A 23588-nucleotide genomic window follows, 5' to 3' on the forward strand; every position below is an offset into this window, starting at 1 on the left:
GAGGGGAAGGGAGGGGAGGGGAAGGGAAGGGAGAGAAAAGGGAGGGAGGGAAAGAGGGGCAGAAACAAAAGAAGGAAGGAAAGAAAGGAAGGAAGAAGAGATTTTTTAAGCTATTTTGTTCCCCCATTCATTTACACTAGAAACACCACCCAGTGGAGTTCCTATGAAACAATTTCTGGATACTTTGGTTGTCTGGATTTTCCCAGGTACCATCTAGACTGCATCTGCAGGTGGAATCTGACCATGCCTACACAGAATACTGACTAATGATGACGACATGCAATGTCATCTAACATTCAGAACTTTCAAAAACGAAGTCATTCTCATTCTTTTTTCAAGTAATTATGGTAGCTATTTCCTATCCAAATGAGCAACAGAGAAAACACGGACAGCCCTCCCGCTCACCTGTGCTTATTTCCTTGAATTAAGGGTGCATGAGCATGCGTGCACACACACTCACGCAGGCGCACACACTCACACGTGCACGCGCACATGTGGTTTTCCCACCCACTTCACCATATCACTTTCTCTTTACTTTTTAAAGATAGGGCACTTGCCCTTACGGCCAACAATATTATGCCCAAGCTACCCCAACATTCCGAGTTAATCACAAAGGTGACGAACTCCACTTGAACGAAGACCACCCGGTGAGCACGCAGCTCAAATGTTCTCACCTAGAAATTCAGGTTGTGTTTGGAAAGCGGACTTAACAGTGACAGAAAAAGGCCCGGCGAACTTCAGAGCGGGCTTCAGAGCGGGTCACCCAGTCCTGCAACGTTGTGTGTCATTATGTGGTGCTGTGCTATCCACAGAGAAAGAGGAGATGAAAAAGACGCTACAAAGAGACATCAGACTGCAAGGAAGTGTAAAGCTTTCATCACCGTAATATGAAGGCCTCCTTGGTATAAACGACTATTTTTAAGTCCTAATAAGAAATACCATCTATTTTATCTGGAATTATTTTATTAGCTTCAAATTTTATTCTAAGATTCATAGTATCAGATCATCTAGGCTGGCCAAAAGGTCTGAAAACACAGATCATGTATGATTTTATTACTGTTGTAGCAGTAGGTCATTTATGTTCTGTTCCTGTATGTGCACAGACTTGGCAGTCACACTGTACCATGATTACAGAAAACGCAGTAGGTTTTTCTTCTTAAATGGTCAAGGATCCCGTAAAGGAGGTAGCAATAGCTCTTTCCTTACTGTTTGGGTAGAGATTTTAGACTCTTCCTATCTACAGAAACATCACCCAAACACATGTGCGGGGCAGGCAAGTCTCTGAGACTCCCGTTTCCTAACTTCTGAATAAAACCTGTCTTAGAGGCCTCCTGCAATAGCCATGTTCTCTGTATAAATGGAACATGTCCACTGCAAAATCACAGAATCACACTTCCAGCACCCAAAACTATTGCATGTAAACGAGATGACTTCCTATTCTCTGAGACCGTTCTGTTCTGCATATTTCTACCTCCCCAAACTACAAAATGATGCTACGGCAATAGATGTAATCAATGACCACGCACAGGAAAGTTGTGACCTTTAGATCTGCAGACAACACCCACCTAGCAGACACGTAACAAATGCGTGGAGTGAGGAGAGAAGACCAGAACGTACAGATATTAAGACACGTCAAAAGACCAATTTGACCAAGGGAGGAATGAAACAAGATTCTAGATTCATGACTCAAAATCAACTACAGGTATACCACAAAAAATAAACAGCTGAACAGAAACAAGTGGAAGAAAAAAGTCCTAAGAAAGTGTAGTTACTGCAGTATTCAGTAACACTCAAAAAAGGACATCTAGGCTGCACAGATTTCCTGGGTTGCACTAACAGAAATCGAGTCTCTGTAACAGGCAACACGAGTGTTCTGTTCACCTTTCCAATAGTCTGACCACACCAAAGTTGCTGGGTTTCCTTCTGGCTACAACACTTTAAGGGCGTCAGAAACAAACATTCAAGTAAGGAGAAAGGAAATATGGAAGGTCTCGGAGACCAGACAGAGGATGGACGTGAAGGCCCTAGAGACCAGGTAGAGAGTGGACAGGGAAGGCCATGGAGACCAGGTAGAGAGTGGACGTGAAAACCCCGGAGACCAAGTAGAGAGTGGACGTGAAGACCGAGAGACCAAGTAGAGAGTGGACAGCGAAGGCCCTGGAGACCAGGCAGAGGATGGATGTGAAGGCCCCAGAGACCAGGTAGAAGGATGGACACAGAAGGCCCCAGAGACCAGGTAGAGAGTGGACGTGAAGGCCCCGGAGACCAGGTAGAGAAGTGGGGAAGGCCTCGGAGACCAGGCAGAGGATGGATGGGAAGGCCCCGGAGAACAGGTAGAGGATGGGCAGGGAAAGCCCTGGATACCAGGTAGAGGATGGACGCAGAAGGTCCCGGAGACCAGGCAGAGGATAGACAAAGAAGGTCCCGGAGACCAGGCAGAGGATGGACGTGAAGTTCCTGGAGACCAGCTAGAGAGTGGACAGGGACAGCCATGGAGACCAGGTAGAGAGTGGACGTGAAGACCCAGAGAACAGGTAGAGAGTGGACGTGATGGCCCTGGAGACCAGGTAGAGAATGGATGGGGAAGGTCCCGGAGACCAGAGAGAGGATGGATGGGAAGGCCCCGGAGAGCAGGCAGAGGACGGACACAGAAGGTCCCGGAGACCAGACAGAGGATAGACAAAGAAGGTCCCGGAGACCAGACAGAGGATAGACAAAGAAGGTCCCGGAGACCAGGCAGAGGATGGATGTGAAGTTTCTGGAGACCAGCTACAGAGTGGACAGGGAAGGCCATGGAGACCAGGTAGAGAGTGGACGTGAAGACCCCGGAGAACAGGTAGAGAGCAGACAGCGAAGGCCCTGGAGACCAGGTAGAAGATGGACATGAAGGCCCCACAGATCAGGTAGAAGGATAGACACAGAAGGCCCCAGAGACCACGTAGAGAATGAAGGGGGAAGGTCCCAGAAACCAGGCAGAGGATGGATGGGAAGGCCCCAGAGAGCAGGTAGGGATGGACAGGGAAAGCCCTGGATACCAGGCAGGGGATGGATGGGAAGGCCCCAGAGAGCAGGTAGGGATGGACAGGGAAAGCCCTGGATACCAGGCAGAGGATGGATGGGAAGGCCCCNTCCTATTCTCTGAGACCGTTCTGTTCTGCATATTTCTACCTCCCCAAACTACAAAATGATGCTACGGCAATAGATGTAATCAATGACCACGCACAGGAAAGTTGTGACCTTTAGATCTGCAGACAACACCCACCTAGCAGACACGTAACAAATGCGTGGAGTGAGGAGAGAAGACCAGAACGTACAGATATTAAGACACGTCAAAAAGACCAATTTGACCAAGGGAGGAATGAAACAAGATTCTAGATTCATGACTCAAAAATCAACTACAGGTATACCACAAAAAATAAACAGCTGAACAGAAACAAGTGGAAGAAAAAAGTCCTAAGAAAGTGTAGTTACTGCAGTATTCAGTAACACTCAAAAAAGGACATCTAGGCTGCACAGATTTCCTGGGTTGCACTAACAGAAATCGAGTCTCTGTAACAGGCAACACGAGTGTTCTGTTCACCTTTCCAATAGTCTGACCACACCAAAGTTGCTGGGTTTCCTTCTGGCTACAACACTTTAAGGGCGTCAGAAACAAACATTCAAGTAAGGAGAAAGGAAATATGGAAGGTCTCGGAGACCAGACAGAGGATGGACGTGAAGGCCCTAGAGACCAGGTAGAGAGTGGACAGGGAAGGCCATGGAGACCAGGTAGAGAGTGGACGTGAAAACCCCGGAGACCAAGTAGAGAGTGGACGTGAAGACCGAGAGACCAAGTAGAGAGTGGACAGCGAAGGCCCTGGAGACCAGGCAGAGGATGGATGTGAAGGCCCCAGAGACCAGGTAGAAGGATGGACACAGAAGGCCCCAGAGACCAGGTAGAGAGTGGACGTGAAGGCCCCGGAGACCAGGTAGAGAAGTGGGGAAGGCCTCGGAGACCAGGCAGAGGATGGATGGGAAGGCCCCGGAGAACAGGTAGAGGATGGGCAGGGAAAGCCCTGGATACCAGGTAGAGGATGGACGCAGAAGGTCCCGGAGACCAGGCAGAGGATAGACAAAGAAGGTCCCGGAGACCAGGCAGAGGATGGACGTGAAGTTCCTGGAGACCAGCTAGAGAGTGGACAGGGACAGCCATGGAGACCAGGTAGAGAGTGGACGTGAAGACCCAGAGAACAGGTAGAGAGTGGACGTGATGGCCCTGGAGACCAGGTAGAGAATGGATGGGGAAGGTCCCGGAGACCAGAGAGAGGATGGATGGGAAGGCCCCGGAGAGCAGGCAGAGGACGGACACAGAAGGCCCCGGAGACCAGACAGAGGACAGACAAAGAAGGTCCCGGAGACCAGACAGAGGATAGACAAAGAAGGTCCCGGAGACCAGGCAGAGGATGGATGTGAAGTTTCTGGAGACCAGCTACAGAGTGGACAGGGAAGGCCATGGAGACCAGGTAGAGAGTGGACGTGAAGACCCCGGAGAACAGGTAGAGAGCAGACAGCGAAGGCCCTGGAGACCAGGTAGAAGATGGACATGAAGGACCCACAGAACAGGTAGAAGGATAGACACAGAAGGCCCCAGAGACCACGTAGAGAATGAAGGGGAAGGTCCCAGAAACCAGGCAGAGGATGGATGGGAAGGCCCCAGAGAGCAGGTAGGGATGGACAGGGAAAGCCCTGGATACCAGGCAGGGGATGGATGGGAAGGCCCCAGAGAGCAGGTAGGGATGGACAGGGAAAGCCCTGGATACCAGGCAGAGGATGGATGGGAAGGCCCCGGAGAGCAGGTAGAAGATGGACACAGAAGGTCCTGGGGACCAGGTAGAGGATAGATGGGAAGGCCCCGGAGACCAGGCAGAGGATGGATGCAGAACAGGGATGGCAGGTCCAGGAAAGACAAGAGACAAGTGTCTGAAGGTTTAAAGGACTATCACATAGAAGAGCTCTCAGCTTGTTCTGATGGCTTCAACACAGAGACCTGCAGGCAAGGGAAGTTCACCAAAGCTAGGGGCCCAGGAGGTGCCGAGCCCCTCACCCGGAGGCGTCCCATCTGGAGATGCTCAGCACTTCTCAGGTGCGCTGACCGAGTATCTAGACAGGCTGACCTCAGGTACTCGATACCTGGGAAGCCAGGATCCTAATAACGTACCTACTAACAGGTGTATTTTAAGATCAAAAAGGTGAAAGCACTTCCCTTAAGAAATCCAATTTAGAGTAGACTTAGAAACCATAAATTTGCTGACTCACACTATGTCTCAATGTGTACATTATAAGAATAAATAACCCAAGATGAGCCCATGTGCTTTATGACTAGTATTTTTCACATATGGAAAATAAATATTTAACCTCTCTCTTTCCACAAAAAAAAAAAAAAAAAAAAAAAAAAAAAAAAAAGGCCTTGGAACCATTTATTTTTAAAGATGTCTGTAAGAAAAGGGAATAGTTCAGCCTATTTTGGACTTCAAATTCTATCATCCGAAATTTCAAATCCTTACCTTAAAACTCACTTCTACTTTCTTAGAAACAGCAACTATGCCACCCATAGGGCAGCTCAAAGGCCTTTTAAAAACTGGGGATGCCCCTTTCCAGGTGTAAGCTGGCAGGTTTAGAACTTAGGGTGTGTGCAGGCTGTGAGCGCGTGACTAAATTACGAGTCAGGTGGACTAAGCGGGCGTCAAACCCCCCTTGCTCTGCTGGGAAGCAGCCACCAGGGGAAGGACAGAGTGGGCAAGGTGCAGCCAGGAACACCCAGCATCCATGACAGCAGAACCCTCACCACTCAGCCTTCTCTGCTTTGGGTTCCAAGAAAACCCACATCTCCAGAATTGAGGCTGGCATCACGTCAAAAGGCCACCAACAAACTTGTTCTTCACTTTGCAGCAAATGATCTACATGATTGAGAAACCCTGCTGAGGCTGAGGGAACTTACTCACTTTAACTGAACATGGAAAAAGTAAAGCCATCAATCCACATGGCACTGCGCCGCACTTCCCACCCGCGACAGCCTCCTCAGGTTACACTGTCCACCCAGAGCACACGGGCGGGGAGAAGAGATAAGGATCTAAGACCACGCCTCAGGGACCCCCACTCCCGAGTCACACCTCAGCCCAACACATCTCACGAGACACTCGGGTGTCCGGGTCTCGGCCTCATCCTAAAAAGTTCACAAGCGCTCAGCGGGCTAATGGAACAAGGTCGGCTGGAGGAAGGCCTTCGCCGGCAAATCTGTTAAGAAGGCAGCAGACCTGTGATGTCTCCTACTGGAAAACACCTGGGGTGAACATCCCTCATGCCAAGACGGCCCTGGCAGGTCACGGATCTAGGCTGGCTCTGAAACCCCAGTCTAAGCCAGGAGCTCAGCAGGTGACGACCCCAGCACCCACTGGGACATTGTCCCACAGTGGATCTGGGGAGGCTCACTGCTGACATCTCAACTCCCAGACCCAGAACCATGCCCCTGACAGTCCTGCCAGCTGCCTGGAGTTTGCAGCCCTGGCTCTCAGAGGCCATTTCTAATGGTAACCACTTTAAGAAACCGCAGGCTTACGATGGTTTATTATTTATTTATTTATATATATATTTTTGAGATGGAGTCTCACTCTGTCACCCAGGCTAGAGTGCAGTGGCGTGATCTCTGCTCACCGCAACCTCCGCTTCCTGGGTTCAAGCGATTCTCCTGCCTCTGCCTCCCAAGTAGCTGGGATTACAGGTGTCCGCCACCATGCCCAGCTAATTTTTGTGTTTTTAGTTAGAGATGATGTCTCTCACTGTTTGGCCAGGCTGGTCTTGAACTCCTGACCTCGTGATCCGCCTACCTTGGCCTCCCAAAGTACAGGGATTACAGGAATGAGCCACCGCACCCAGCCACAATGAACAATTCTAACAAAGCACGGTTAGGACTTCCCAGGTAATGAACTGAGACTCTGTTTTGTTTTGGTTTTTAACAGAACTTGGGTATCTTCGAGTTCTGGACATTAAGTAAGAGTAACCTTCAATTTATGTTCCAGAACATGGTGCCGCATGCAGGGTGGGGCGCGCACCGGAGAGGCAGGAGGAAAGCAATTCCTTCTCAGTGTTACTGTTACACGGCAATACTAAGGCAGAGGGAGAAGCGAAGACAACCCTTTCCAAGTATTTTTTTCAGGAATTTTTGCACAAATCCCATTCTCCAGACTTTACATGGTACATCCATCCTCTGCAAGGCTTTGCTTACTAATACTAGAAGACTAAATAGGTGTTTTTTAAATTGTAGATATATAAAAATAAAACTTAATCACACTAAATAACATTCTTGTCTTTTGAGAGACAGGACAATGAACATCTACGGATTCTGTTTAAAATGACAAACACGTGAAGTGCAATCACATCTGCCTGCTCCTGCGGAATGTCGGTGTGGAGGAAACGTCCTCTCAGCAGGAAGGAAGCCGTGCGGGGCTGGCGACCTCCTCCCAGGGCCAGCATGCAGAGGGCCACCAACCGCAGGCAGGCGTTCCCCGACAGAGCAGAGGTGGAGCCTGGGAGGGCTGTTCCCATCTGCTGTGCTCCTGGGCCAGGGCAAGGGAGTGGCTCTCAGCTCAGCAGTGGGATGGGGCAGGCTGGCTCTGTCCTCAGAGGCCATGGGCAGGCAGGTGGGCACCAGCCCTGGCCTTCCAGGGGTGGCTCTGAGGTCCCATGTGGCCCGGGGAAGAGGGGGCCCGCACATCTTACCTCTGTGCTCCAGCCCAGGGCCGCTGACACCCCAGCCCTGGTAGAGGGTCGCCAAATCCTTTGGAATGTACGTCTTAAAGATGTTGAGGATGTCCAGGCGCTTCTCATGCCCCTCGGCCACCGGCTCCTGTTTGATGGAGTGTAGGATGGGGGGCGCCCCAGCCACGCCGGGCTGGGCCTGCAAGGCCGCGTCGCCCCTGGACCCCGCCGCACAGGTGGCCAGAGTCCTCAGCTCCTGGGCCGCCTTCGAAGGGGGCTCGCGGGGAGGTAGAGGAGGAGCGCCCCCTTCGCCCTTTGCAGGAGGTGGACCCTGAGGCTGAGGGCTGAATTTGGCTTTCAGGGAGTCCGGGGCACTGTGCTTACTTGTGGGGGCAAAGCCAGCCCCCGCTGGGGGGACCCCAAACTTCTCCACGGGCTTGCTGTTAGCCGAGGGCTGCGCGCCAGCCCGGGTGATGACGGTGGGCGTGGGGGTGGCACTCCTGCTGAAGCCCCGCCACCGGGGCAGGCACCGGTTTGGAGCTAGCCTCCTGCCTGGGCTTGGCCGGGGGCCCCTGTGCGGCCACGCCATGTGGCTCCTGGCCGTGACAGGGTTTGGTCTGTCGATGCCCGTCGGGGCCGGGCGCCCACAGAGCACAGGGACCTCCGGAATGGCTCTCCTTATTCTTAGGCATGCTAGCGGCTTTTGTGACCACTCCCAGGGGAGAAGAGCCACTTTTGGGCCCTGGCACCCCCCCTGGCACCTGAGTGCGGGTGAACCGAGCAAGGAGCAAAGGCTGGCATTCTTTGCCACCGAGGGCAGGCGGGGGGCCCGTGCGTCCGCTCCGGGAAAGGAAAACCAAATTGCTTCTGATGCTTTTGTAACCGTTGGGCTGAATCCACGGGGGAGCCACGGAGTTGCAGCTGATGCGGTGCCAGATGCGTTTGTGCATCCACAGGACCTCGGGGTAGTAGGTCTTGTGGCTGCAGTAAGGACACGGGTGAACGACTAGAGCCGCCTGCAGGGAGGAGGCTGTCTCCTTATTGCTGGGGTCATCCCGCGTCGACCTCGCACTTAAATCCAGCGGCACGAGGTCTGAGGCCAGCGCCCGCTTCCCTCCCCCAGAGTGCTCCTTGTTGTGCAAATCGGACAGCTTTTCTGCAGGGTGACCCGTCTGGCCCTCCGCTCCCGTACTGGAAGGGAACTCCACACCATCACCAGGGCCGGGCACCTCCTGCTTGGGGTGAAATGCTGGCATTTTTAAGTCCGTAGAAAATCTGTGCTGCTCTTGCCTTCTAGAAGTCTCTCTGCTACTGTTTTCAAGTATGGACACAGAAGCTGCGGTCCCCACCTTGGACTCGCCGGTGTCTCTTTCCGAGGCGTTATCTCCCAGCTTGTGACTCTGGTCTCCATTGGAGAGCTCGGTCGAAGTCACCTCTTCAGAAAAGCAGCAGCGGCGCGGCTGTCCCCCTAGAGGAGGCAAAATATGAAATGGGAAGTTACCATTTCTCATCAGAACACAGCAAGACACAGGGCACGTACAGCTACAGCACATTCCAAGCGCATCTGTCTTCAGCAGGACAAACCACCCTTGAGTCTGGGGGGCTCTCATAAAATCCATGAGGAGCCACCCAGACAAGAACAAAAGGAGGCTGAGTCGGGCAGGGTTTCTTTTCTCAATTTAAATGACCCGAAAGATCCCAGGGAAAAAAATACAATAGCAGTGGTGTATCTAGTTACACGTAACTGTGCTGTCCCTAGTTAACAGAGGGTGACTGGCATATTAAAACTCAGGAAAATAATAAATTGTTCACAGCAGTATAAGGTTTGTATAACTTTCAAGGAACAAGGAACTCTACATTTAGGGCTCTTGTGGAATCTTCACAATCATTCATTGCAGGGTAAGAAAACCAGAGAAGTTGGGTGGAGCCCACAGTCACAGAAGCAGGCTAGGGTAACAGCTTACTCCGTCCAAAGAACCCCAGCGTCTGCCTCCAAAACCACCAGGCTACCGACCACCTTCACCTCAGCCGTAGGGCTCCCTCCCTACGCATCTCTCCTGTGAGGTCCAGTTCTCAAGCCCAGAACCGTGATGCCCCAAGGTCTCCCAGAGGCGCATGAGCAAAGGGCAGCCATGCTCTCCACCTCTATGCCGCCACTTGTGGGCTGCCCAGGAGAAATGAGCCTGGGGTTCCACCCCCAAGCTCTGCGCCCCTGATGGTCCGGCCTTGACGGAGTGTGTGTCTGAGCCACAGTCTGGGATGAACTCTGCGGTGGGAAGGGATGGTGTGGTCAGAACCCTCCCACTTTACCTAAGGAACGCGTGTGACAGGGAGAAACACAGCCGAGGTGTGGGCTGGGCTCGGAGGTGTTAAGGCTTTTCCAAAGTCAGAAGAGACTGTATGTACTGCAAGTGGACACAACACGGGGTAACAAAAATTGGGTTTTATGTTTTGCATTTATGGGCTTGGGTTTATTTAAATCTAGACATCGAAACTGGGCAGCAGTACAAAAGTTTCTGGATATCTTAAAACTCTCTGAACTACGAAACACAAGATTCTTTCCCACCCAGCCGCCGTCTGCAGTCTCTCACGGCCATGTCTCAGTGGGTGTCCACGTACGACGACAAGGCCCCGTGTTCTTGGTTTTCAAATACGATTTTCAGAGATTTTTAACATTCAGTAGAATGGAGGGAACTGCTAACTCAGAATGTTCCTCTAAAATGTTCTAAGTATATATTCGGAGACAACACTTAGGAATCCCATCACACTGTAACAACCTATTCCAAGGGGCTCTTCATCAAGGTCAGACAGCATCTGTCACTGAAGGCACCTGCCCAGATCTGAGGGACACAGTAACAAAGGCTGGTTTTCAATTAGTGGGCAGTTCATGTGCAATTCATACGCAATGTTAAAGGATATGTCCATGTACAAAAATGTCAGCAGTAAGGGCTGATCGGCAGAATTGATGAGGAGATGAAACAAAGGAAGAAAAAACTATCCAACTCCTAGGGGCTCCTAAAGGCTAATATTTAAATAAAGTCAGGGTAGACACAGTGGCTTATGCCTGCAATCCCAGCACTATGGGGGGCCAAGGTGGGTGGGTCACCTGAGGTCAGGAGTTCAAGACCAGCCTGGCCAACTTGGTGAAACCCCATCTCTGCTAAAAATGCAAAAATTAGCCAGGTGTGGTGGCATGTGCCTGAAATCCCAGCTACTCCTGGAGGCTGAGGCAGGAGAATCGCTTGAACCCAGGAGGCAGAAGTTGCAGTGAGCTGACATCACACCACTGTACTCTATCTAGCCTGGGCAACAGAGCAAGACTTCATCTTAAAAAATAATAGTAATAATGATGATAAAATAAATTTTAAAACAAAAAAATCAATGAAGTCAGGTATATGAGTCTGTCAATATGCAGACACTGGTATGAGAAAGGAGACTGGGCAGCGCTAGGATGCACCACGGATAAAAACGTGGACTTTACTCGGAATTAAGTACACGAAAGAGGAAATGTTAGCCTTTAAGTCAGACTGGTGCTCAGTACATTCAATTCATTTCTAAATATTCAAAAACAGCAACATCTGGCAGGGAGAGATCTAGTTTTCCCCACAGTAAAGGAATAAAGATTTCTGAACACACATGTTCAAGACTACTCTGGAGTTTGTAAGTTGAAACAATGCGGCTGTGTAATCTGCCCCTGTACATCTGTGGGGTTTTCAAAGCACGACTGTCAAGGCTTCCAAAATGTTCCCCAAAAGGATCATAAAACATCACCCAGGACTTCCAGTACTTCTGACCAAGACACTGAGTAATAAACTAAAAGTGAATAATCTGGTCAGGCACAATGGCTCAGACCCATAATCCCAGCACTTCGGGAAGCCAAGGCGGCGGGATCACTTGAGGCCAGGAGTTCGAGACCAGCCTGGCCAACATGGCAAAACCCCATCTCTACTAAAAACACAAAACTTAGCCAAGCATGATGGCATGTGCCTGTAATCCCAGCTACTCGGGAGGCTGAAGCAGGAGATTCGCTTGAACCTGGGAGGGGGAGGCTGCAGTGAGCCAAGATCACGCCACCACACTCCAGCCTGGGCAACAGAGCAAGACTCCATCTCAAAAAAAAAAAAAAGTGAATGGCCTAGCCCAAGTGATCGAAGTCACCGGTCGGGAGTGAATGGCAAAATGCCTCAGGAACACACAGACCCTGCACAGAGTCCCAGGCCACCCCAGGAGGGCGGGAGAGAAGCATGACCACACGTGGAGGGGCAGGGGGCGAGAAACTGAAGCTATTCGCAGACAGACTGAACAGCTTTCCAAGGACCTCCTTCCTTTCCAAGGAGAAAACATGTGGCTAACTGGAGAGGTGAAAGATCCTCAGCAACAAGGAACCAAGCACCTTCTCAGCCAGGGAGCCAGGACCCTCTTCCCCAGACTCTCTTCTAGCCGAGGTTTCTTCAGCTACAGGATCAGGGCCACTGAAACAGCAGAGCCTCTAGCCAGCTCCTGATCGGGCCTCAGGCCTTGGTGTGCAGACAGGCGCAGGCCCAAGCGCTCCCTGCATTCGTCATCAGAAAGCCCCAGAACAGCCAGCTTCGCCCCTCGTCCCTGGCTCCTGGACCCAGTGCCGTTGACAACGACCCTCCAGGGACCTCCAATCACGGGAATAAACTACTGTCAAGTCCAGTGGGCCTGGCAAAGTGCTGCCACGTAACACAGCCAAGGTTTCCTTACTGCCAAGGTTTCGTTACAGCCAGGTCAAAGCAAAACTAAGACAAGGGGCCTCCCAGGCGGCCCAAGGGGACCACGACACCCATCCGCTGTTCCTAGGTTCCTGAGTGCCATTCTGACTTCATTTATCCCTTTTCTCTACACTCCTCATTCTCGTGTGGAGCACAGCGGCATTCCCTCCTCACATGCGAGGTGAACCTCCCAGAGAAATACGCGCCAGCACTGACACACGGGCCTCCTCAGGACACCCCTACAGGTGGCAGCAGGCACAGACACACTTGCATCCCCTCCACGGCCCCCACGCCCCCACCACAGCCCGCGTTCCTTCCTCCATGGGCCCCACCATGACGCACCCTCCTTCCTCCCTGGCCCCCCACACCCCCTCCACGGCTCCCACCCCTCCCTCCCTCCGCAGTTCCCACACCCCCCTCCACGGCTCCGACATCCCCACCACAGTCCGCACACCTTTCTCCACGGTGCCCATACCTCCCCCCTTCCGCGGTTCCCACACCCCCCTCCACGGCCCCACACCCCCCCTCCACAGCTCCCACACCTTCCTCCACCGCTCCCACGCACCCCCCGCCTCCACAATTGGGACTCGGCGTAGGTGGCTTCTGATGTTTCAGGGGCCCTGATGCTGAAACGGAAGAACTCAGCTAGAAAAGGGTCTGGGGAAGGGGGCTCTGGCTGCCTGGTTGAAGAAATGCCTGGTTCTGTGGCTGCCACGCCACGAAGGGAGAAGGTCTGCAGGAAAAAGCACTTCTGCTCCTCAGTCCTTGCCAGTCTGACAGCCCCTTGGTGGCAGTGCTCACCGGGCACTTTATTAGAATTAAACAAAGGAAAGAGAGCGGTGCTGATTTGAGCACAGCGTGGCCTTGCACAGATGGCTGCCTCTAACCCTAACCGCGGTGCCGAGGGTACACACCAGAGAGAGGGAAGACTGGCTCAGAAAGGCCTGGCAGCGGCCCTGTGCAGAAGGAGCAAGATCTCCAACACGCACCCCATGCTCTCTGGGTGCACGGAAGCATGCGCCAGGAGGAGCCAGCCGGGTCCGAGCAACCAGCCGGGTCCGAGCAGCCCTGGGGAAGGCGCACGTGGTTCACGACTGAGTGTGCACGCGCATGCCATGGATGGCAACACCGGCCGCTCTGCCCTTGGCCCAAACACACCGGGGGCTCCCGGGTTCCTTTCTAAGCAGGACCTTCCTGATGTGTCTTGGAAACACAAACACGGAGCAGGTCTTGGGTGACTCCACTGCATCCCAAGCTGGCCCTGGCCTGGCTGGCTCCGCACACCATGGACAAGAGTTGCACACAGGGCCCAGGGAGTGGCGGACTTGCACTGTCTGAAGTCCCTGAGGCAACATCTTCAACGTACATAATCGCCCTCAAAAGCACAGACATGCGGTTAGGGCACTTTGTATAAAAAGTTACTTCCTTTTCGCTTAATTGCTTTTATGATTATTGTAGTAAAATATACATAACAAAAGGAAGTCTGCAGCCACGCAGCCACGCTGAGGTTCTCCCCTTCCGTGCTTGTGGCTGCTCTGGGGCTGCCTGCTCATCTTGTTTTCAGTTTTCCATGGGTTTTTAAGACACTTCACTCTTAGGGTACATTTGTGCCTCTCTTCTTCATTGCAAAATAAACAGGACCCCAGGAGCGCCCTGCTGGTTATTACTCCAGGAGGTGCAATGGGCAGCCAAGTCTGGGTCTGCACCTGGCTCTGGTGATGCTGAAGAACCAGGCCCTGCGTCTAGGGTACTGCTGCACCCCACCCCCGGGAGCTGTACCCCCACGGGAGCAGTCGCCTCTCTCTCCTTCCCAGGCTGTCCACCTGCAGGACGCAGCGCTGGCCCCGGCACCAGGACCCTCATGCCCTCTGTGCACTAACAGCACATCCTCCAGCCTATTTCCTGAGCTGCTACTCCTACAAAGCAGCGCCTCCAAAACCCAACTTCCTCCTGAAACGCACCCCCACGCTCCCTCTGCAAGATGCTTTTCTTGCCTAACTTCTTAAGTGTTTAAAATAAAGATTTTCCCATTTCTGCCCCTCTATATTGGGCTTCATAAAAACCATTATTTGTTTCCATCCATAACAGATACAATTTAGTTAATTCCATGAACAGAAAGGGTTGTCTGCCCACCGAGCCTCTCTGGGTTTCTAAGTGAAGATTAGAGGCCGCGCCTGGGGACTGGGAGCTGTGGTGCTTTGCTGGGCTCGGCTTTGCTGAACACACAGGGTGACTGCAGGCAGGCTCCCCACTCGGCACAGCTGCTGGACCCGTCTGCAGTCAAGTTCATGGCACAGCCTGAGCTCAACACCGGGGGCTCCCCTGCATATTAACAGGGAGTGAGAAGGGAATGAACAGGTAATTGCAAGCATCACATTCATCAGTGACATCTGTGATTCAACTTTAGGCTGACAAGGAAGAGGGGACGGGAGGTGAGGGAGGAGGGGAGAAAATGGCACTACTTTTATAAAGGTTAAGAAAAGGTAAAATTCCACAATATTAAGATTATACAGGGAAGAAAGCTTGATGCTTTTTTAGAAGACGAATTTAGTTAAGCGACCACAATTCTAAGGAGCCTTAGGAATAAAACTTCTCACCTCCCAACCTACAAATGGCATCAGAACTACCAGAAGGGCTGCTTAATGAACAACTGCATGTACAGAGATTTGTATGAGGACTTTTATCTGGTTCTAAATTTTTCAACCTTATCACGATTTCCTTTCTAACAGATAAGAGAGCTTGACTTCTGAAGATTTTCCAGTTCTGTGACTGACAATTTTACCCACACATGTCATTTTCATTATGCAGCCAAACATCTTAAATATCTTATTCTACAATTTCAGCAACCAGTTTCAGCTAACAATTATGTTACCACATCCTTCCCACAGGAAAAAACCTGCCGAGGGCATGAGGAACCCATAACAATCCAGAATCTCACTGGACTGATCTCTCGGCACAGGCTGATCGGACACCTGCTGCCCTGAGACCAGAACCCATCGTCGGAGCCCCGGCCACCTGGCAGGCCCGTGCCCCGCCCCTCTGAAGGCTCTGTCATCCACGAGGACTCAGTTCCTGGGACACGGCCACCACGGGACAAGCCCACAGCCCCTCTCATTTCAGCCACATCAGCTCAGGTCAGACATGTGCACAAAATGCACACTTCTTCCAGGCACCCCACCACGATAACAGAACAGGAAGAATCTTTGCAGAGACGTGGCACATCCATGCACCACACCTAGGCCAGTTTAGTAACCTACGGGATGATTCTTAGATGCCTCACACATACTTTGCTTTCCCAACACATTGTACATTGGCAGGACTGAAGGCACTGAACAGAAAGGGCGGCAGCCCGCAGGTACACCAGCACAGGTCCGCACACGCTCTGCCACTGACCTGCTGCAGAAGTAAATGAGATCAATTCTGGGTGCTGGGGTAGGTGCTGGGGTAGGTGTATAAAATACAAATCGTTTCAATACATTATATCCCAGATTTGGCAAGAAAAAAGAAAAAAAAAACAGTCACGCAAAAGCGCATCAACTATATAACGTGATTTTCTTTTTTCAGAGGATTACTAAGCTGGTAATATGGGAGGCTGAAGCAGGCATGGACCTGTTCTCTCCCTGACAGTCTTGGGGACAGGAAGGAGCACATGGCTGGGTACAGTGCACAGAGGTCAGCTGGGAGCAGGCCCAATGCCTCTGCCCAGGAATGGCCTTTCCTGAATCTGATACACACAGGGGACAGAGAAATATTGGGTAGGAGAGAGTAGTTCCCTGGCAAAGGCCCCACCCTGAAGCTTGGAACCCTGTGGCCCTAAATGGGAACGGGCATTCCTGTTTTCGAACTCAAATGTTGCCTTGTGGCCCGCCATGCCTCCCTATCCTGCACCCACAGAAACCCCAAACCCCAGACTCCGAGAGCAGAAGAGCAAAAGACAGGAAGACTAGCAGCGTGGCAAAACGGCACGGCAGAGAAGAGAAGGAGCATCTGAACATTGAGAGGAGTTTGGCTGGGGACAGAGAGGAGGTCGGCCGTGGGACAGGTGAATTCTAGGGGAAGATCATCTTCCCACTCCATCCCCTTTCCAGCTCCCCATCCATCCCCCTGAGAACCACCTCCACCATTCAATGAAATCCCTGCACTCACCATCCTTCAAAGCCCGTATGACCCAATTCTTCCTGGACACCAGACGAGGACCCAGGTACCAAGAGGGCAGGGTGTAAAAGGCTGTCACCCTGATTCGCCACTGAGCTGGTTGAACACTTAGCCATCTGCAGATAGCAACTGCTAAAACAGCATTAATTGTCTAGAGACTACCATGGGGCCGAGGCCCAAACGCAATCACCCAGATGCACCTGCCCATCTGCTTGCTCCCCCTCCTGTAAGGGGGTTTGAGTGCAAATGAGCAAATGACAAGTCCCGCGAGGGGTCAGGGAACTCACCTGTTTCAGATCCAGAAGGAGGGAGGTCTCAGAGGTTGCTGCAGTGCCGGCCCTCCCATGAGCCGCCATCATGTGCATTGACACCCCAGATGGGGAAAGGGAACTGGACAAGCTTATTGGACCAGGGCTGACACTCAGAGATGAGGGAGACCAAAGCAGCACAGAGACTCAAAAGTTCTCGATGAGATGCAACAAAGGCTTGAAACTAACAAGATGAAATCCCATCAGGAAAGACAAAGTGCAAGAAGAAAAACTTTTGGCCACGGAAAAGACCCTAAGCTCCCGGGAGACCACAGGCTCAGTGCGAGTTCCTCGGCTCAGGGTTGAGATCCAACAGAAGCATCCTCAGCAACAGCCGGAGATGGAAGGTCCAGGACAGGGCTGGCCAAGGGTCCTCTCTCCACACTAGGCAGCAGGAGCCCAGCCTGGGCTCCGAACCATACATGGAAGAGCAGCAAGCGAACAAGAGAGAGCGCGTCCAGAACAGGCCCGGGGTAGACTTCTGGGAACCAAGTAATACGAGAATGACTGCAAGAATGTGGACCGTTCCACCCAAAACAGGGGGCTGGTGGGTTGGGCTGCCGCAAACCCCGATGTCACTTGGTGAGCACTGAATGGGCGCAGGCAAATCAGTTCATCCGGGGCAGCCTTGCAGGTGGCATCGAGAATCATCTGTCAAGGTCACGAGCTACAGCTGGCAAGAACTAATCAAGGCCAGAACTTGGCCTAAGGTCCAGGCTTCTGAGGGAGTGGCCTGCACATTCTCCAAAAAAAAAAAAAAAAAAAAATCTCTGGGTGATTCTAATTGCAGCCAAGATTGAGGAGGGCTGGGCAACGCAGGACAAATGAACAGAAATCAATGAGAATGAGATTTCAGGGGAGGCCAAGGGAGAAGCGTTCATCTGAGATAAAGAGTGCATTCCTCGCCACCGAGAGGGGCAGGCAGAAAGCAGGAGGCAGCTCTCAGGAATTCCGCAGGGACAGACCTTCCATGCGCACGCACACGGAAGCATGATCTCCCCCTGTCAGTTCTAGGGTTCTAAGTTTTGTGTATAGAAATGACCCAAAAACTGCTAACCAGACAGGAGTAATTCATTTCTTATGTATTCTTCAATGTCGTTTTATTTTCTATTCAACTCCTTGTGACTTAGTTGATTTTGCAGAGGTATTTTAAGCAGTACAAAGTAGAAACACACTTTTTTTTTAAAAAATGTTTTGTCATTTCTTAATCTCTACCTTTAAAAATAGCAAGCAGTTATTTCCCTCTGAGGAGCACTTACACAGCCATCACTGCCAGCACCCCTGGGACCTGAGGGGGAGATGGGTGACTCCGGAGAAAAGGCCGTTTCGTATGAGTCTCGCTGCTAGTCCGGCTCGGTCCCATGGCCTCACCTGTGGTCATGACCGATCGTGGGCAGCATGCTGTTTTATTACATGAGGCAGTGTGCCTCCCTGCTCACGCTTATCATAGCAATCATTTCAGAGCTTCTCACTCTTGGTTAAAACGAAACACAAAACAAAACAGAAACACAAATGCAACACCAAGCATGAAATCATGAACACCTCTGAGTACCTGGGCTCTTCCTCCCACACAAAACGTCCCGCCGGGTCCCTCAGAGTGAACCTGTGGTCACGACCCAGACCCCTGCTGCCTGTGCACTGAGTGTGCGCTGAGGTTTTTTTTTTACTTCAAACAAATTTTTATTACACAAAGGTTGTCACATAATTGGATATTTCTCTACTTTGTACACAATTATTCTCTCTCCCCACAGAAAGGCTGCTTAACTTCTCATCTGGTGGTGGCAAGCACTAAAATCCTGATTTTAACAGAATAGTAGTAAAAATGCCTCAGCGATTTAAGTTGAAAGCAGTACATTGGTACACGGCTCTTGTACCCATTATCAGGAATGTACAAATGTTTTTTATTCAAAAACACAAAATAAATGATCTGTAGGCATGGACGGTGACAGCAGTAAACCATTATATATTCTGTCAACTGAAACCAGTAACTGATGGTTATAGTGATTTTCAGCCAGCCCTTTTCTTCATTTTCTCCAACTGACTTCTCTGAAGTTATTGGTGAGGAACACTGCCTTGGGCTTCCTGTCACAGTTCATTAATAAAGGTAAAGCACTACTAGTCTTGCAGTTAGAACATGCCACCTCCCATACCACCTCCCATTCCACCCATTGCACCCATTGCAGGGTCCTTCTCTTCTTTAGGAATTTCTGTGACAACAACTTCTGCTGTAGTTAACAGAGAGGCCACACCAGCAGCATCCAATAAAGCAGTTCTCACAACCTTTGTTGGGTCAATAATTCCTTTGTCCACCATATTCACAAAATCTCCAGCCATAGCATCATAACCAACTTCTGAGGAACTTTGCATAATTTTCTCAACTATCAAAGATCCTTCAACACCTGCATTCTTAGCAATGGTCATTGCTGGAATTTTGAGTGTTCTTTTAATAATTTCTATACCAATTTTTTGATCTTCATTAGCTGGAGTCAATGAGTCCAAGGCTGGAATGCATCGAAGCAGGGCACAACCCCCTCCCAAAACAATGCCTTCTTCAACAGCAGCTCTTGTAGCATTAAGGGCATCTGTAACTCTGTCTTTCTTTTCATTCACTTCAACATCACTTGTCCCACCAACCTTCAGCACAGCTACTCCATCTGAAAGTTTTGCCAGCCGTTCATTCAGTTTTTCCTTTTCATATTCACTAGTTGTGACATCTAACTGCTCAATGATTTCTTGAATACGTTTTTCAATTTTAGCCTTGTCACCTTTTCCTTTTAAGAGCATGGCATCGTCTTTGGTCACAATGACCTCTCCAACTTTTCCTAAGTCATGAGGCTGAACGTCTTCAACATTTAGGGTCAACCCCTCTTCTCCAAACACTGCACCACCAGTAGCAATAGCCATATCTTTAAGCTGGTTCTTTCTATTGTCACCAAACCCTGGAGCCTTGACTGCCACAACCTGAAGACCAACCTTTAGCCTATTCAAGACGAGTGTACTTAGAGCTTCTCCATCCACGTCTTCAGCGATTATGACCAAAGGCTTACGGTGAGCATTGGCAATTTCAAGAGCAGGTACAATGGACTGGACACTAGAAATTTTCTTTTCACTCAGCAGAACATAGGCATCCTGGAATTCACATTTCTGACCTTTTGATGTATTAATAAAGTATGGAGAAATATAGCCTCGATCAAATTTCATGCCTTCGATAATTTCTAATTCATCATTCAGCGTTTTTCCATCCTTTACTGTGATGACACCCTTTCTTCCAACCTTTTTCATTGCATCAGAGATGATATTGCCAATTTCTTTGTCTCCATTTGCAGAAATCGTAGCAACCTGTGCAATTTCTTCAGGGGTAGTCACAGGTTTAGACTGCTTTTTAAGTTCAGCAATTACAGCATCAACAGCTAACATCACACCTCTCCTGATTTCCACGGGATTAGCACCTTTGCTAATCTTCTCGAAGCCTTCCTTGGCTATAGAGTGTGCCAGTACAGTAGCAGTGGTAGTGCCATCCCCAGCCTCTTCATTTGTGTTATTGGCAACATCTTGAACAAGTTTAGCTCCAATGTTTTTATATTTATCCTTTAAGTCAATTGACTTTGCAACAGTCACACCATCTTTTGTTACTTTGGGACTTCCCCAGCTCTGCTCAATAATCACTGTTCTTCCCTTTGGCCCCATTGTAACGGCCACAGCATCGGCTAAAAGGTCTACACCTTGAAGCATTAAGGCTCAGGCATCTGCACCAAATTTTACATCTTTGGCATAAGCCCGAGTGAGATGAGGAGCCAGTACCCTGGACACCGGTCTTATCTGGCGAAAGACTGTGGGTAACCGAAGCATTTCTGCGGGGCGGCGGCGGGGCGTGCGCGCAGCGAGACAAGTCGTCGGCGGCGAGTGAGGGGCGCGCTGAGGTTTTTTAATACAACTGGCCTCTTTCTGTTGTCTCCCCAATTTCTCACCCCAGATAGCTGGGTACTGAACACAAACTGGTCATTTTGATATGAGAACGAGCAAATCTACCAGCAAATTACGAGCCATAAACGTCTGTAATGAAATCCACAAGGAACCATGACTGCAGTTTCTCAGTCCCCATGGCACACCCGTGTCGGGGTTTACGCCAGTGGCTTTAATGATCCAGCCCAATGCACACACCTGTTGCAGGGCGGAGCAGGTCACCCATGGAGGCCAGTCCCAAGCCAGAGAGCAGCACTGACGTGCCCAGGATGCATCTCAGCTCACCAAGGACCAGGAGACTTCAGGGAAGAACCAGACAGGCCTTGGGACGATGGCCAAGCAGCCTGGCTGCCAGTGCCACCCCACAAGTCTCCAAGTCTCCAAGGAAACGAGGGACACAGAGCAACCTGGGTCCTGCACACGGTAGGCCCATGTGGACATCAGTCATTACCCTTTGGAGAGGAGAGGCTGGGTTTGCAAACACAGCCTGAGCACTGCATTCCCCAGCCAGAAGCACCGAGCCGGGGTGTGATAAAAACATGACACTTCCCAGGTTCACTGGGTGCCTGGAAACATGCCAGAACTTCACATCCATGACCTGCCCCTCAGAAGAGGTCCAGGGAGGGAAGGTAACTGTCCCATTTTGTAGAGGCACAAAGTAGCTTATCTAAGGCCATCAGGCTGAGAGCTGATGCCAGCTTCAAATGCGTCAATCTCAGCCCACACCCCACAGCACTGGCCACCTCAACACTGGCAGGAGGTCCCAGATCCCAGGAGGGCCGTCAGGAAAGGAAACCAGGCACAGCAGGTACGGAAGGTGGGGGACACCAGGGGTACCCAGGAGGGATGGAGATTGCACAAAGAAACCATTAAGGGGGCTGTGATATTTTGAAAAGAAAAGAGAAAATGGTAAGAAGAGTCTGCACTTTAGGAAACAGGCTGTGTGGTGAATGAGTGTGAGCAGGAGGGGTCTGACAGAGGAGGGTACTACCGTAAGGATGAGCCAAACCGTAACCCTAAACCTAGCACTAACCCTAACCCTAAACCTAGCGCTAACCCTAGCCATAGCCGTAGCAATACACCTAACACTAACCTAACAACATGAACAACTAATCCCAATCCTAACCCCCTCAACCCTATCCGTGAACCGAACCAAACATAACCCTAAACCTAACTGCTAACCATAACCACTAACCCTAGCCCTAACTATTAACCCTAATCCAACTCTAACCCTAACCCTAATCCAACTCTCACCCTAACCCCTACCCAACTCTAACCCTAACCCTAATCCAACTCTCACCCTAACCCTAACCCAACTCTAACCCGAACCGCTCCCTCTTTTGCTGCGGACTTGCCCGCAGTCAGGTCCTCCTGCGAACCTGCACAGCTATTCTTGCCGGGGCCCCATCCTGGACACGTGACTAGGCAGGGGTCCCCAAACATGACGTACTCTCCTCCTAGTGGCCTGGCCAATCACACCAGCTCTACAGAACCTGTATTAAAACACCAAATGAGAAACAGGAACTTCCACAGGTGCCCAGGCGGCCAGGTGGAAAACTGCAGATACAGAGCTCTCAGTCAGTCCATGGCCCCAGCCTCACCTGTGTGCTTTGGGGACAAGGCTGTTATCTCATCTGCGCCCGAGGGCCGGAGACCCCATCAGACTGAGACAGGCAGAGCCAGCAGGAGGAGGCCAGGCAGGGAGGCCCACAGCAGAGAGGCCACAAGAGCAGGGAAACATGAAACACAGAGGGAGAGGGATGGCGAGGCAAACACCACCATGGTCCTCTCTGCCGCAGCTCACGATGCCGCCCCTGGGTTCCGGGGAGCACACAGCCGAAGAAGAGCCCCATGTCCACCACCAGCGATGACAGTCGAACCAGAGAGCCAGCGCAGACTCAGCCACTGGACCAAAGAAACACAGTGCGGCCAAGGGACAGGCCTTACATCCAGGGCTCAGGGTGGCCTTTTCCTTGCTATCCCCATGAAAATGAGAAGACTTCACAGAAAAGGAAAGAAGCATCTTTTGACATATGGGAAAAAGACTCTAGGTTCTAAAGAGATGTAAGATCACAGGGAGTGTCACTAATAACAGGTCATAGTTTTATAATCTTCTGGTCAGCCACAGGCTCTGGGGTTGGCAAACAAGGCTCTTCACCCAGAAGGTGACATTCACAGGGCTCAAAATATGTCCCAGGCAACAGAAGTCACCAGGAAGTAGCACAGCTTGGGAAGCCCTTTGCATGTTCAAGAGCAGAGACCAGGAAAGGAGGTCAGCTGGGAAGGCAGGTGGGAAGGCAGGTGGGAAGGCAGGTGGGAAGGCAGAAGGCAGGTGGTCAGGCAGGAAGGCAGGTGGGAAGGTAGGTGGGAAGGCTGGTGGCCAGGTGGGGGAAAAGCGGGTGGGAAGGCAGGTGGCCAGGTGGGGGAAAGGCAAGTGGGAAGGCAGGTGGTCAGGCGGGAAGGCAGGTGGGAAGCCAGACGGTCAGGTGGGAAGGCAGGTGGCCAGGAGGGAAGGCAGGTTGGGGGGAGAGCAGGTGGGGTGAAGGCAGGTCAGGTGAAGGCAGGCTGGGTGAGGGCAGGTGGGGAGAAGGCAGGTGGCCAGGTGGGAAGGCAGGTAAGGGGAAGGCAGATGGGAAGGCAGGTGGCCAGGCAGGAAGGCTGGTAGGGGGAGGGCAGGGGGGAAGGCAGGTGG

At 51.3% G+C, this 23588-nt stretch overlaps 2 protein-coding genes across 2 annotated transcripts in view; both read right to left on the bottom strand.

The window, feature by feature from the left end:
• ZNF516 (zinc finger protein 516) overlaps window positions 1-23588 on the bottom strand; it is an 88299-nt gene that overhangs the window by 15504 nt on the left and 49207 nt on the right. Inside the window, 2 exon segments of the mRNA XM_017866088.1 lie at window positions 7756-8246; window positions 8248-9202. Coding sequence (XP_017721577.1) covers window positions 7756-8246; window positions 8248-9202 — 1446 coding nt within the window.
• LOC108525048 (60 kDa heat shock protein, mitochondrial) lies at window positions 18599-20845 on the bottom strand. The gene has a single exon (XM_017866113.1). The coding sequence runs from the start codon at window positions 20663-20665 to the stop codon at window positions 19061-19063; it is 1605 nt and encodes a 534-aa protein (XP_017721602.1). The 5' UTR covers window positions 20666-20845; the 3' UTR covers window positions 18599-19060.

This window comes from Rhinopithecus bieti, unplaced genomic scaffold (genome assembly GCF_001698545.2).
Source record: "Rhinopithecus bieti isolate Rb0 unplaced genomic scaffold, ASM169854v2 scaffold_84002, whole genome shotgun sequence".
NCBI lineage: Eukaryota > Metazoa > Chordata > Mammalia > Primates > Cercopithecidae > Rhinopithecus > Rhinopithecus bieti.

Bases quoted from the DNA above. Each gene is read 5' to 3' on its own strand.
- LOC108525048 (XM_017866113.1), bottom strand. From the start codon at position 20,665: ATGCTTCAAGGTGTAGACCTTTTAGCCGATGCTGTGGCCGTTACAATG.